This window comes from Colobus angolensis, unplaced genomic scaffold, assembly GCF_000951035.1.
Source record: "Colobus angolensis palliatus isolate OR3802 unplaced genomic scaffold, Cang.pa_1.0 Scaffold2, whole genome shotgun sequence".
Taxonomy (NCBI): Eukaryota; Metazoa; Chordata; class Mammalia; order Primates; family Cercopithecidae; genus Colobus; species Colobus angolensis.
This window is the reverse complement of record NW_012115154.1, coordinates 18,568,735-18,581,834: the sequence shown is the minus strand read 5'-3', so window position 1 is coordinate 18,581,834 and position 13,100 is coordinate 18,568,735. Positions and strand designations below refer to the sequence as shown.

The following is a 13,100-nucleotide window of genomic DNA, read 5'->3' as shown; positions in this document are numbered from 1 at the left end:
CCAAATGTCCATCAGTGACAGACTGGATTAAGAAAATGTGGCACGTATACACCATGGAATACTATGCAGCCATAAAAAAGGATGAGTTCGTGTCCTTTGTAGCAACGTGGATGCAGCTGGGAACCATCATTCTCAGCAAACTATCGCAAGAACAGAAAACCAAACACCGCATGTTCTCATGCATAGGTGGGAACTGAACAATGAGATCACTTGGACACAGGAAGGGGAACATCACACATCAGGGCCTATTGTGGGGAGGGCAGAGTGGGGAACAATAGCATTAGGAGATATACCTAATGTAAATGACGAGTTAATGGGTGCAGCACACCAACATGGCACATGTACATGTACCCTAGAACTTAAAGTATGATAAAAATAAATAAATAAAACAAATGAAAATAACTCTAAAAATTTAAAAAAAAAAAGTCAGGAAACAACAGATGCTGGAGAGGATGTGGAGAAATAGGAACGCTTTTACACTGTTGGTGGGATTGTAAATTAGTTCATCCATTGTGGAAGACAGTGTGGCGGTTCCCCAAGGATCTAGAACTAGAAGTACCATTTGACCCAGCAATCCCATTACTGGGTATATACCCTAAGGATTATAAATTATCATACTATAAAGACATATGCACACCTATATTTATCTTGGCATTGTTCACAATAGCAAAGACTTGGAACCAACCGAAATGCCCATCGATGATAGACTGGATAAACAAAATGTGGCACATATACACCATGGAATACTATGCAGCCATGAAAAAGGATGAGCTCATGTCCTTTGCTGGGACATGGATAATTCTGGAAACCATCATTCTCAGCAAATTAACACAAGAACAGATAACCCAACACTGCATTTTCTCACTCATAAGTGGGAGTTGAACAATGAGAACACATGGAACGGGGAAGGGAACATCACATACCAGGGCCTGCTGTGGGGTGGGGGACTGGAGGAGGGATAGCATTAGGAGCAATACCTAATGTACATGACGGGTTGGTGGGTGCAGCAAACCACCACAGCAAGTGTATACCTTTGTAACAAACCTGTACCCTTGCACATGTACCCCAGAACTTAAAGTATAATAATAAAAAAGAAACAAGATCGTGACAGAGATTGTGAATTACATGCTTTGTAAATATGTTATGTTTAAGACATTAGGATACAGAGGACCTCCGTCAACAAAACAACAGAATACATTATTTGGCTTGCAGGAAGTGAGGGATAACACCATGTGGGAAAAATTTTTTTAAAATAACCAAATAAATAAATAAATAAATAAAACTTAAACTGAAATGGCAGTAGAGCCATAAACTCAAAGGGAAGATTGGTTGCCCCAAGAAGCTCTCAGCCATACTCTCTGGAGCCTAAATTTGGAATCAGTTGTAAAGTGAGTTGTAGATTGAGGAATTTCTGGATTAAGCCAGAAACCTGAAAATGGGGTTGAAGTGGTCTCGATTTAGTGCCAGCACCCCCTTGTCAGTTCCTGATAAATATATACACAAATCCTCTTTGGAGTAAAGCCACCTTGATTTCAATCCCAAGGATTTCCGTACTTAAGTTCACAATCAAAGACTGTGAATGTAATTCCAGAAAAGAAATCACCAAAACTGAGAGTCAGCAAAAAAGAAAAACAAAAAATAAAAAACAACCCAAAAGAACCAACATCAGATTCATATGCTGCATCAATCAGGTTAGGCCAGATTACCTTGCAGTAACAAACACTTCCCAAGTCTCCTGGCTGACTGAACACTGAGCTGAATGATCCCTGGCTTGCTCAGTCAACTGCAGGTCTGGACAACTCTCCAGGGTCAGCTTGCAGAAGATGGAAATGATTAAAATTCAAAATAGATCGTTAATTTCAATTATGGGTGGAGTAATAACATTCTAAATACTTTCTAAATACTTAGGCAATGGAATGGTAAAGATCAACACGTGACTTTTAAGAATTAATCATGTTAGGCCAGGCGTGGTGGCTCATGCCCATAATCCCAACACTTTGGGAGGCCAAGGTGGGCAGATCACTTGAGGTCAGGAGTTCGAGACCAGCCTGGCCAACGTGGTAACACCCCCATCTGTACTAAAAATACAAAATATTAGCCGGGCATGCGGACACCTCTAATTCCAGCTACTCGGGAGGCTGGGGCATGAGAATCACTTGAACCTGGGAGGATGAGGTTGCAGTGAACTGAGATCACACCACTGCACTCCAACCTGGGTGACAGAATGAGACTCTGTCTCAAAAAAAAAATTAATTATGTCAGGGTATTTACAGAATAATTTAAGTAGAACATTAGAAGATATATATATATATTATATATACACACACACACACACATACTATGTAACAATTTTAGTAAATACACCATGACTATCAACCAGAACAGAACAAAAGAAAATTAGAACTATTATGGTAGATTGAGTGGATTTTTTTAGGAAATCTTAACATTTTAAAATCATGTGGTAACAATATCATCACCTATGCTCCTATGTTCTCAATTTCTTCCTTCAATGGCTTCCCTTTAGCCACAGTGATCAGACCTGTCAGTAAAGTCCTAGAAAACATGTTTTTGAGGATGCTGAGGTTTTTTCTCCCTTAGCCTCTGATCAAAATATTGTTTTCTCCCATAACAAGTGCTCTCTTTAACCCTACATTTTAGACATTGTTTTGTATTTTCCCTCTTCTTATAGTACAGATCTTCTAGAAGCTGTAACAATTGTAATTGCCAATGATTCATGCCTTACAGGAAATGAGTATCAGACCTTGTCCTGCGAGAAACTATTAAAGGAAGGAGAGGCTGGGGAAGAAAGGAGACAATGACCATTTGCTCCAATACTGAGGCATAGAAGTTCCCTGGGGAGGGGGTGGGGTTTAGAAAAGAGAGATCAGGAGAAAGTCACTCTTCCTGACACAAATCTTTCTGAGGCATCTGCTTTTATTTTAAGCTCTGAATTCTAGTTATCCTGGCTCAGGATAAAAACAATCCCACCACTAGTATCCTCCCTTTTTCTACTTCCGAGGCTGCAAAGTGCAACAGCAGGCTCCCTGACTCAGGAGGGCGGGTGTTCCTGCCCACTTCCTGTTCCTCCATCTCCAGTGGACGCTGCTGTTTCAAGGCAGGTCTCCAGCCCAGCTCTCCAATCACATTTTGCTGAAAATAAAAGCAAACATCGGCCTTGTCCTCCATGTTGTTCATACACCATGGAAGCTTTCCTCTGCCTCCTCCGTGAGAGTGCGTGGCTGAGAGACAAGAAACGTGGCCCTCTCTCTTGCCTGTTAGCTGGTGCAGAGGTAAGTCTGAGTATTTGTGTGTGTCATATTTGGATGTGTATGTGTGGGTGTTTGTGTTGTATATGTGTGTTTACGTGTTTGTATGTGTTAACATGAATGTGAGTGGTATTTGTATGTGTGATGTGTGTGTTGTATGTGTATGTGAGTGTTGTTTGCGTATGTGTGTGTTGTGTATGTATATTTGTGTTTGTGTGTGTATGTGTTTGTGTGTTCATCTGCATGTGTGTGAGTGGTACATGTGTTTTGTGGAAGTGTGTGTGTTGTGTATTTTTGTGTGCTGTGGTGTGTGCGGGTTTGTGATGTGATAAAAAGAGCTGTGACCAACAAGTCTGGAGAACTTTTTGCCCTGTGACAAAGTCACTGTTTAATATTTGGCAAGATGCTTCTCTGAGTTTTGCTTTCTTCCAGAGCAACATGACAAGGATGGTACTATCTGTTCCATCTTCTGTGTTGGAGACAACACACACTGTGGCCAATGTGGGAGGCGCCATTCCGGGCAGGGTCCAGGAGGAGGCAGGGAGGCACCTTGGGTGCAGACCCGTTCCCCCAAAACCCTGCGAGGGCACAGTGCGGGTTCCTGCACGCCACAGCCTAGGCCCGCCCGGCTGTTGTTTCCTGTTAAGCTGCCTGCCTGTTCTCTCTAAAGGAGGAATGAGATTACATTGGTAAAGTGCTGCCTCAGTTTCCACCAGGGATGTAAAGAAGCCAGGGACAAAGAGATTGAGAGACCACCAGTTAGGAAAAACTGAACTCCCTTTGGTAGGTGAAATATTGGACTCTTTCCAGAATCTGGCTGTTCGGGTTTGAGTAAGGCTGTCTGCCTGGTCTGCTCTTTCTCTCTTCCTAGAAAGTCACCAGACCTTCCTGGACTCCCTCCATCCCCAGCCCAGCACTGCAAAATTGATATCTACCAATCATAAAGCAATATCCACATATACACTCCTGGGATCTGGGGAGGACTGGAGTGTTTGCCAGGTGAGCAGAGTAGAACAAACACACAACAATGCGGCAATGAGAAAAACCTGTCTATCAGGTTCCCCTGGACTTAGGTTTCCCCACATCCCAGACCCTTCATCTGGATCTGTTTCATCTGGTTATGAATGTCCTACATGATCTGGAAAAACAGCCATGGACCATGCAACTTCCTCCTCAGTCGCACAGAGAAAATCCAGCAGAGAGAACCTTATGGGATCTTGACATACAGAACTGTGTTAGTCCATGAAGCCAGGACACATTGCTGTCATGAGAAGGGGGACAGGAGTTCCTGGTTAGGAATGATGTGGCCCTAATTTGCAAAGAGGACTAAGAATTGCTCTAAAAAATGTTATGAAGTATGTTGGGACCTTAATAGGGGAAGAGACATTCACAGGCATCTAGTTCAGGCCCAACATTCATACTGATGGGATGCTGAGGCCCAGGCAGACCTAACTGGTGGTTGCATCTCCCCTGAGGTCTCTGGCTTCCTTCCCAGCTCAGCCCCTGCAATCCCAGTTCTCTGCAATCCTCACTGCACAGACTTCTCCAAAGTCTGGCCCCAAGACCCTTCCAACAACATCCTACTCATTCATGTCCTCCAGGCACACTAGACTTCCTACTGCTCCCAGGGCACACAGGATCAGAATCACACCTGCCTCTGTGCTTCCCTTCCTCCTCCTCCTCCTCCTTTCCTTCCCCCACCTTCTCCCCACTGCCTCCCCCTCCACCTCCCCCCACCTCCCAGAACAGTTCCAGACCCTGTGTCTATCCAAATATCATCCATTCCTCAGGTCCCAGACCAGTTGCACCTTTATCTGTAAAATCTCTTAAACTTATGATGGAGACCACAGTGGAGGGGGCGGGGGATAGGGTCCCTAAAGACAGCAGAGGGTGTCTTAGACCCCTTCATCTATTGCCTCACTCAGTCCCACCCCAACCCTAAACTAATGCAAAAAACTTTCCTCTGGCAAGAGAAAGGCGAAAGGCAGGTAGCTGTTGAAAAACTCATTTGGAAAGTCAGTAGAACATGTGATTTTTTTTAATGTAGATGGAGGAAGACGAATGTGAACCAATTCCCCAGGAGAATCCCCGAGAAGAGCTGTCCCAGGATCCTGTGCTGGAGCTGTCAGGAGGTAGAGCGAATGAGGAGAGAGGAGCGGGCGGGAAACATTTGGGCTGCAGGTGGGACACAGCTCCACCACCGTGGTGTGCTTGGAGAGGCCGCTGATGTCCCCTGGTCGCAGAAATTTACCCACCTCAGTCACCATCAGAGGTCTTTGAGGTAGGGCCCTTCTTATCACTAGCCAAAATAAGAAAAAAGACCCCCGGATAGGTATGGTAGATAAAAGGAGGCAAAAAGTAGCACCAATGACTAACTCACCATGCCAGTCCCAAAGGAAAGGCTTTCCCATGGTGGATGTTCTTCCTCAGGAAGGATGTGCTGACAGTGGGTGTGACAAAAATAAGTGGCCTTGGACCGAGACCCTCTGTGGGTGTTTGACTGACTCCAGAGTGGAGCTGTCACGGTTGTAAGGTTGAAAGCACCTTGTGAACAAGCAGAATGTACTTGGCTGCTGCCTCACATCTGGGCTCTGCCTTATCGAGGGCGTCCCTTTCCCTAAAGCCATTGCACAGGGTCAGGCGCTTAACTTTCAGGCAGGATTTAGAAAGGCTGGAAACCCAGCCCTTTCCTGGCCAGAAGAAATTATTTGTGATTCATTATGTATTTTAATATGAATGACCTTTTACTTTATGAACTTAAATGACCTGAGCCACCTGGAAAAAGCCATGTTAACCTACTACAATAGGTTACCAATTACCAATACCTGTGCTAACACCGGTTTGACCTTTTGTTACAGCAATCAAGGTTAGCTATTCCCTTAAGAATCCTCTCCAGATCTCAAGTGATGCATTTGGCTTTAGTAAAGTCCAGTGGTGTGTGCTAGCTCCAGGCTTCTCAGATGGGGGTTCCTGTCTCCTCTGGCTCTGCACTGGGCTAGGTGGGTGGGGAAGAACATCTACTGCCCAGACTCCTGCCCATTCACTCAAATTCCTTTCCAACCACCTTGGGGAAGCTGGAGGGGGGCCCGTGTCACTCAGTTAGAATTGGTGTGTGGGTCAGAGCCAAGGGTGGCTGGCAGGCCACAGCAAGGCCTGTTGGTGCCCAGGAGGTGACTGCCCCCATGCTGCCACATGCCAGCTTCATGCTCTGTCATCTGAGATACATCAATGTCTTCAGTGGAGACAAGACTGGGAAACCGGCTATTACTTGTCACTTCTTTATGTGCTTTCGGTCTTGGGACCTGCAAGGCCAGGAGAAGGGAATTTCCTTCCTGCCTTCTTCCCCAGTCATATCTAAAAACCCTGGTATTGGGTGTCTTGGTGTTCTATTGGCCAAGTCTTGCTTTTCTCTCTAGGCTCCACTCTTCCACTGGGAGAGAATGTTCAGCCCCACTTTCAAGGATGTGGACCTAGAATGGTGGCCCAGCACTGGTTTCAGGGCAGATGTTGGTCTTTGACAATCTGCCCCTGCAGTCTGGGGGTACACCCAGGGGCCTCTGGTGAGAACAAGATGGGGTACATGGGCCCTAACCCCAGTTCCCTCTGCTTTCTTTGGATACTTCTAGGTCTAAGGGAGAAAGAACAGAAGACCCCAAGGAGACTGAGGCTCATTCTTGTGGGGAAAACAGGAAGTGGGAAAAGTGCAACAGGAAACAGCATCCTTGGCAGGGACGTCTTTGAGTCTAAACTCAGCACCAGACCCGTGACCAAGACCTCCCAGAAAGGGAGCCGAGAGTGGGATGGGAAGGAGCTTGAGGTGATTGACACACCTGACATTTTGTCCTCTCAGGTCCTGCCGGAGGCGGCAGCCGCTATCCACCAAGCCATCATCTTATCCTCCCCAGGGCCCCACGCTGTGCTCCTGGTGACACAGCTGGGCCGGTTCACAGATGAGGATCAGCAGGTGGTCAGACGCCTGCAGGAGGTCTTTGGAGTGGGGGTTCTGGGTCACACCATCCTGGTGTTCACCCGGAAGGAAGACCTGGCTGGCGGCTCCCTGGAAGACTATGTGCGAGAGACCGACAACCAGGCCCTCGCCCAGCTGGATGTGACCGTTGCACGGCGCCATTGCAGCTTCAACAACAGGGCACAGGGGGAGGAGCAGGAGGCCCAACTGCAAGAGCTTATGGAGAATGTCAAAGTCATCTTGTGGGAAAACGAAGGCCACTATTACAGCAACAAGGCTTACCAATATACCCAGCAAAACTTTTTGCTCAAAGAACTACAGGAAAGGAAAGTAACACAGGATCAGGGCTCTGAGGAGGTGCCTGGTGAGGAGTCATGGCTGGAAGGACTGTCCCAGATCCAGAAGGAATCTGAGGAAGCCCACAGACGCCTGCTGGCAAGGGCTGACCTTTGAGCCTGTGCTGGACTTGAGCCAAGGACACCATCAGCCCTTGCACCCCTGTGTCCAGTCCTCTGTTTCTCTTTCCATCCCATGGAGTGCTTCCCAGTCTCCAGGTCATGATGTCTGGTGTAGGAAGAGAGGCATGGGGCTAGAGGATAAGGTCCAGTGTGCCCAGATCACATCCCAGTTTCTTCATTCCTTCTTCCAGAACATCTGGGTCCTCCCTCCTCTGTGCGCCAACAGCATGCTGGCTTCCTATTGGACCTTCTGTCTCATTGGCATTGCCTTTCATGGGTTACTTGCCTATACTCTGATAGAACCAACTTGAGGGCAGGCCTGTATCTTTTACTTCTGTGTAACTTCCACAGGTTTTGACTGCACTGGAGTCGTGCAGTCACACTTGGTGCAGCAGCTCTGTGCGAGCTGTTGACCAGATGACTTCTCATCTCTCCCCACGCCATGATGATTTAAGGTGCCTGTTGTGTCTGGTGGCTGGAACATGGCAGTGGTGCTGAGACATGGGGAGGGTTGGAGACTGGGCTGAGAGGAGAGCAAGGAGGAACAGGGATGGAGGCAGGAGGAGCAGCCCTTTTGTTCACTCTCGAACTGTAACAAACAAGCCCCGCTGGAACTTCCTAGTGGGAATGATGGGAGAAGTCGGGGGCAGGGTATCCAAGAAGCTAGGCTGTGGTCAAGAAGGTGGTTCCTTGTCCTGGCTACAGAACATGGAAACCCCTAGAGATGCAGGTGGACTTGGGCAGAGGAGGTCACACCACCCCATCAAGGTAGACTTATATTAGAGACGACTTGCATCTGTTACTTCCCCTTTTCCCCTGGGTTTCATGGCCACTCATGATATTTGCCTTCTCCTCCTAGAAGGCACAGACTACTTTCAACCTGACTCACCCTTCACTGCCACCCCTGCCTTCTCCCTTGATAACAGGAGCATGTGGATGGGGTGAGTGTCTGCATGTGCAAACGGGTTCCCTAGCAAGGTATTTGTGGGGGTCGAATGCAAGGAGGCAGGCAAGAAAGGGGACCTGCAAAGGAAGCAGTGGAGTGACTTAAACATCTTGCAAGGCAGCCTGCCTGGTCTGTCGAGAACTCTGAAGTCCATGATGTTTTCCTGGAAGGCTGTTGCTACAGATGGGGCTTGTAAGAAGTGATACTGGACAGGGTGAGAAGGGAGTGGGATATCAGCCTGACTCAGGCCTCAGGCAGGAAGCTGCCTCCCTGGAAGAGGAGACTGATGTGCCTCGGGTGCATCCCAGCTTCTTTGAGGTCCAAGATGCTCCTGGGGAGTTGACCAACATTTGGGAAGATAATAGGAGGCAATGGGGAAATTGCTCCCCAATATATTCCTCTTTTCCTTTCTTCAAGCTGCGTGACAGGGGGTCTTTAGCTACTTTCTCCTGAGAGAGGTGGGAAGTACAGCTTGTGGGGACAGTGCTGGGAGATGATCAGAAATCACAGGGCACAGCCTTAGGTCTACCTGGACACTTGTCCGCTGTTGGAGATTCTCAACAGCCAGACACCCAACCTGTGGCCTCCTGCTCTGAAGCCATCCCCCAGCTCCCCTAGAACACAGCAGACATCTGAGAAAGCTTCAGCAGTTCTCTTGCTAACAGATTCAGAAAAGTGTCTCAAAGCAGAGCACAGAGTTATTTGGTGTATGCTGAAGATAGCCTTTGTGCCACAATCATTTATTAAATAAGTAATCAATTTCCCATTGAACTGAAAATGCAACGTTTATCATACATTCAATTCTCATTCACACTCCTTAAGATTTGTGTCAGAATCTTTATTTATGTTCATGCGTTCTACTTTTCTACTCCTGTATGAATAAAATATTGATTTGATTACAGTTGCTTTGACTATAATGTGGGAGCCAATTTTTGCCTCAGTCTTCATTTTCATATTTACCTTGTGATTCTCAGGCATTTTTTTCTTCTGTGTGAAAGTTAAAATCATTGTGTAATTTCCCCCCCCAAAAAAATCTTATTGGTATTCTAGTTGGCAATGTCTTACATTTATGTTAAGTTTGAGGGAACTGGTAAATAGCTCAAGTATAAGTTAGTCAAGACTATTTTCTTTGTAAGTGAACAGACTTAAAACTCCAGAGCTACTGAAGTAAAAGTTAGAATCGTTTGCATTTTCATTCAGATAGGAGGTAATTCTGTAAATTTTGACACTATTATTTTAACTAAATTAACTTAAGTAATGTCATAGGAGAAAACACAAGCATTTGACCAAATGAGATCCGTTTAGCAACTAATTGGCAAGGCACTCAAAACATGTCATTCATTAAAGGTTGTTTATGGTGTTTTCTCTCCTTTATTACTAAGCACCAGGAAAGATATCTCCCATGACATTTCAGGAATAGGGACAGATGTCTCTGCATAGCTCTCACTCTTTCAGCTTCAGAGAATGGGGAAGGCATGTGTGGGTATGTTCTAGAAACTCTAGTCTATCAACCAGTAAGAAATTAGTGGTGGTGGTGGGGGGGTGATGGTGATGAGGGAGGGTTGTCTTGGCCAAAGCTGTGATAATAGCAGCTTATAGAGTTTGTTAAAAATATCTCTACACTAAAGTGAAGGATGAAAAAACAGGGATTTGGAGAATTTGAGCTCAGTCATTATAGGGATTTTCTTCCTTGGTGGATCAAAGCAGGTGTGGAGTGTCACAGAAAGGTTTCAGCCTCTAACCTTTTTGTGATAACATTTATAAAGTGTATAGAAAATTCAAAATTATAATACTAAGAAAATAACTTGGAAGGCATGGGGAATGGCCAAATGCAGTTAGACATTGTTGCAGAGAACATGACCGCTAAGATGAGGGGGGCACACTGGTCTCATCTTGCTGTGATTTTTCACATTAAGGCAGTGTTCAGTCTGGATGCAGAAACAGCACACACCAGATGTTCACAGTGGCCTGGAGGGTGGAAGGATGGAGCCTGGGACAACCAGAGCAGGTAAAAATTTACATGGGAGCTCCCCAAAATAAAAGAGCTGCAGAGCAGGGAGATGGAGTGGTGGGGATTTGCGGGGTGGGCACCAAAAGCTCTGCATTTCTCCCCTCAAATTCTTGGCTGACCCTGAACTGTACAAGCACAGGGCACTCTCTAGAGGCTCCCAGGAAAACTTCTGTGGAGGTTGAAAGAGCTGATCAGAGATGTCAGCAGTTGCCCACAGTAGCAAAGAAAATTGCAAGTTCCAGTCCATCAAGTCAGAAGACCTTGGAAAACTTGTATATTTTCACTGAAATACCAAAAGGGTCATATTTTAGGATTAAGTACTGCATCTCAGAACTAAGAGACTTGCCCTAGAAGGAAGAGCAAAATTAAAGCAAACCCTTCTAATGATGTCTAAGATCAAGCCTTCCCAAAGCAAAAGCAATCTGCCAGTAATTTAAGTGCCTGTTGGAGCAAACTCAATATTCCCCAGAAGATATAATATCCAAAGCCTCTATAACATATTACCTACAATATCCTTTACCTTACTAAAAAATTCTTCTTTTCAAACATATAACAATAAAGCTATAAAGTGTCCTTCTGTGCATGTTTATCTATATCTCACACATTTTTACCTTTTTTTTTTTTTTTTTTTGAGACAGGATCTTGCTCTGTTGCCCAGGCTGGTGTGCAGTGGCATGATCATGGCTCACTTAAACCTCAACCTCCTGGGCTCAAGCAATTCCCCCACCTCAGCTTCCTGTGTACCTTGGACCACAGGCATACATCACCACACCCAGCTGAATTTTTTAGTTTTTGTAGAGATGGGGTCTCACTTTGTTGCCCAGGCTGGTCTCAAACTCCTGAGCTCAAGCAGTCCTCCTGCTTCAGCCTACCAAAGTGGCGAGATTACAGGCATGAGCCACCATGCCTGGCCCACATTTTAAAATATTCTATTTTCACTATCATTCTTTTAAAATACTTTCTATATTTCTTGTGATGTCTTTTTTCACTCATGGATTATGTAGAAGTGTGTGTTAAAATTCCACATTTGAGTATTTTCTAGAAATGACAGTATCCAATAGGGTAGCTATTATCCACATGTGGCTACTGAGCACTTAATATATAGGGGTACACCTGAGAAAATAAATTTTAAATTTTATTCAGTTGTCATTACTTTTAAATTTTGAAACCATGTAAAATATTTTACCATGAAACACAACTTTACTATTTTGGTGGAAATACCTCTAACTGTTGCATCACTTAAGATATTACAGATCATCCCTGACTTATGATGGTTTGACTTAAGATTTCTTGGCTTGGTGGTGATATGAAAGTTCTGTGCATGCAGTAGAAAGCCATGTGATACCCTCTCATGAAGCTCAGCTGTGGCAATGAGCTGCAACTCCCAGTCAGCACACGATTACTCTGGTAAACAACTGATACCCCGCAGTGTACTGTGTTGCCAAGCTATAATGACCAGTAGGTTAGGTTTATTGAGTGCATTTTAGACTTTCAATATTTCACCTTACAATGGATTTATCAGGATGTAACTCTGTTGTAAGTTGGGAAACGTCTGAGCCAGGCATGGTGGCTCACGCTTGTAATTCCAGCACTTTGGGAGGCTAACATTGGAGGATAATTGGCCCCGGATTTCAAGATTAGCCTGGGCAACATGGTGGAACCCCATCTCTAAAAAAAAAAAAAAAAAAAAAAAAAAGAAGAAGAAGAAAAAATTTGAAAATACAAAATAGAGATGCATCTGTATTGGACTGCAAATATGTTGCCACATGGATTATTTTCAGCACCACATATAGATACATCACTGATCTAGTCAGTGTCAATGGATTGATTCAGCTTGAGTAATTTTTTAATCAGGATATAATATCTTTATTTCAGTATTTTATGTAGACAGTATGAGTTATAGTTACACCTATCTAGATTGTAAATGATAATTAAAATTAAATGCTAAGTATTATTTTACTTATAACACAAATTACTTTTTAGCTTAAAATAAGTATAGACAAGTTTTTAATTTTGAAGTGAAGGCACAATGCTGATGCAGAATTGAATGGAGATGATTAAGCTAGTGCTACAATTAGAACAGGAAAGAGAACTATAGATGAGCAGGAGATATGTCACAAATTTCATGATTAATAGTAATAGTAATATGCCACAGCACAGCAAAAGAAAACACACAGCTTGTTTGTTGTGTTAAAAAAAAATGGAAAGATAATGGAGTGTACTATTATGATGAGACATTTTCAGCAGTTACATAGGGTGCATAATAAAAAGCTTTCTCTCAACAATCAAAAGCAGAATTGACAAAGTTAGTCACCTGGAGCCAGAATTAAACATTTACCAATGAAAAACTAAACAATGTTTAACAGGATCTGAGCTTATGACCAACAGCAATAAAACTTGAATTATTGCACACACACAAAACAACATTTTTAGTTGGAGAGAAGGTAAAACA

At 44.5% G+C, this 13,100-nt stretch overlaps 1 protein-coding gene across 3 annotated transcripts; it reads left to right on the top strand.

Moving 5' to 3' along the window:
- Window positions 1-2,809: 2,809 nt before the first annotated feature.
- On the top strand, window positions 2,810-10,006 carry GIMAP6 (GTPase, IMAP family member 6). Of its 3 annotated transcripts, none has more exons than XM_011941463.1 (3): window positions 2,810-3,290; window positions 5,314-5,398; window positions 7,117-10,006. In XM_011941463.1, exons 1-3 carry the CDS (start codon window positions 3,201-3,203, stop codon window positions 7,218-7,220), a joined length of 279 nt encoding a protein of 92 aa, XP_011796853.1. In that variant the 5' UTR covers window positions 2,810-3,200; the 3' UTR covers window positions 7,221-10,006. The 3 variants fall into 3 exon arrangements, with proteins under 3 accessions (XP_011796853.1, XP_011796852.1, XP_011796851.1); XM_011941462.1 differs by having other exon boundaries at window positions 6,893-10,006; XM_011941461.1 differs by having other exon boundaries at window positions 6,683-10,006.
- Window positions 10,007-13,100: the final 3,094 nt, after the last annotated feature.

What these genes read in the sequence shown, in the direction of transcription:
- GIMAP6 (XM_011941461.1), top strand. Translation starts at nt 3,201, where the DNA reads ATGGAAGCTTTCCTCTGCCTCCTCCGTGAGAGTGCGTGGCTGAGAGAC. An exon ending in GCCTGTTAGCTGGTGCAGAG is followed by an intron (nt 3,291 to 5,313) that starts GTAAGTCTGAGT and finishes TTTTTAATGTAG; the next exon opens with ATGGAGGAAGACGAATGTGA. An exon ending in TGTGCTGGAGCTGTCAGGAG is followed by an intron (nt 5,399 to 6,682) that starts GTAGAGCGAATG and finishes TTTTCTCTCTAG; the next exon opens with GCTCCACTCTTCCACTGGGA.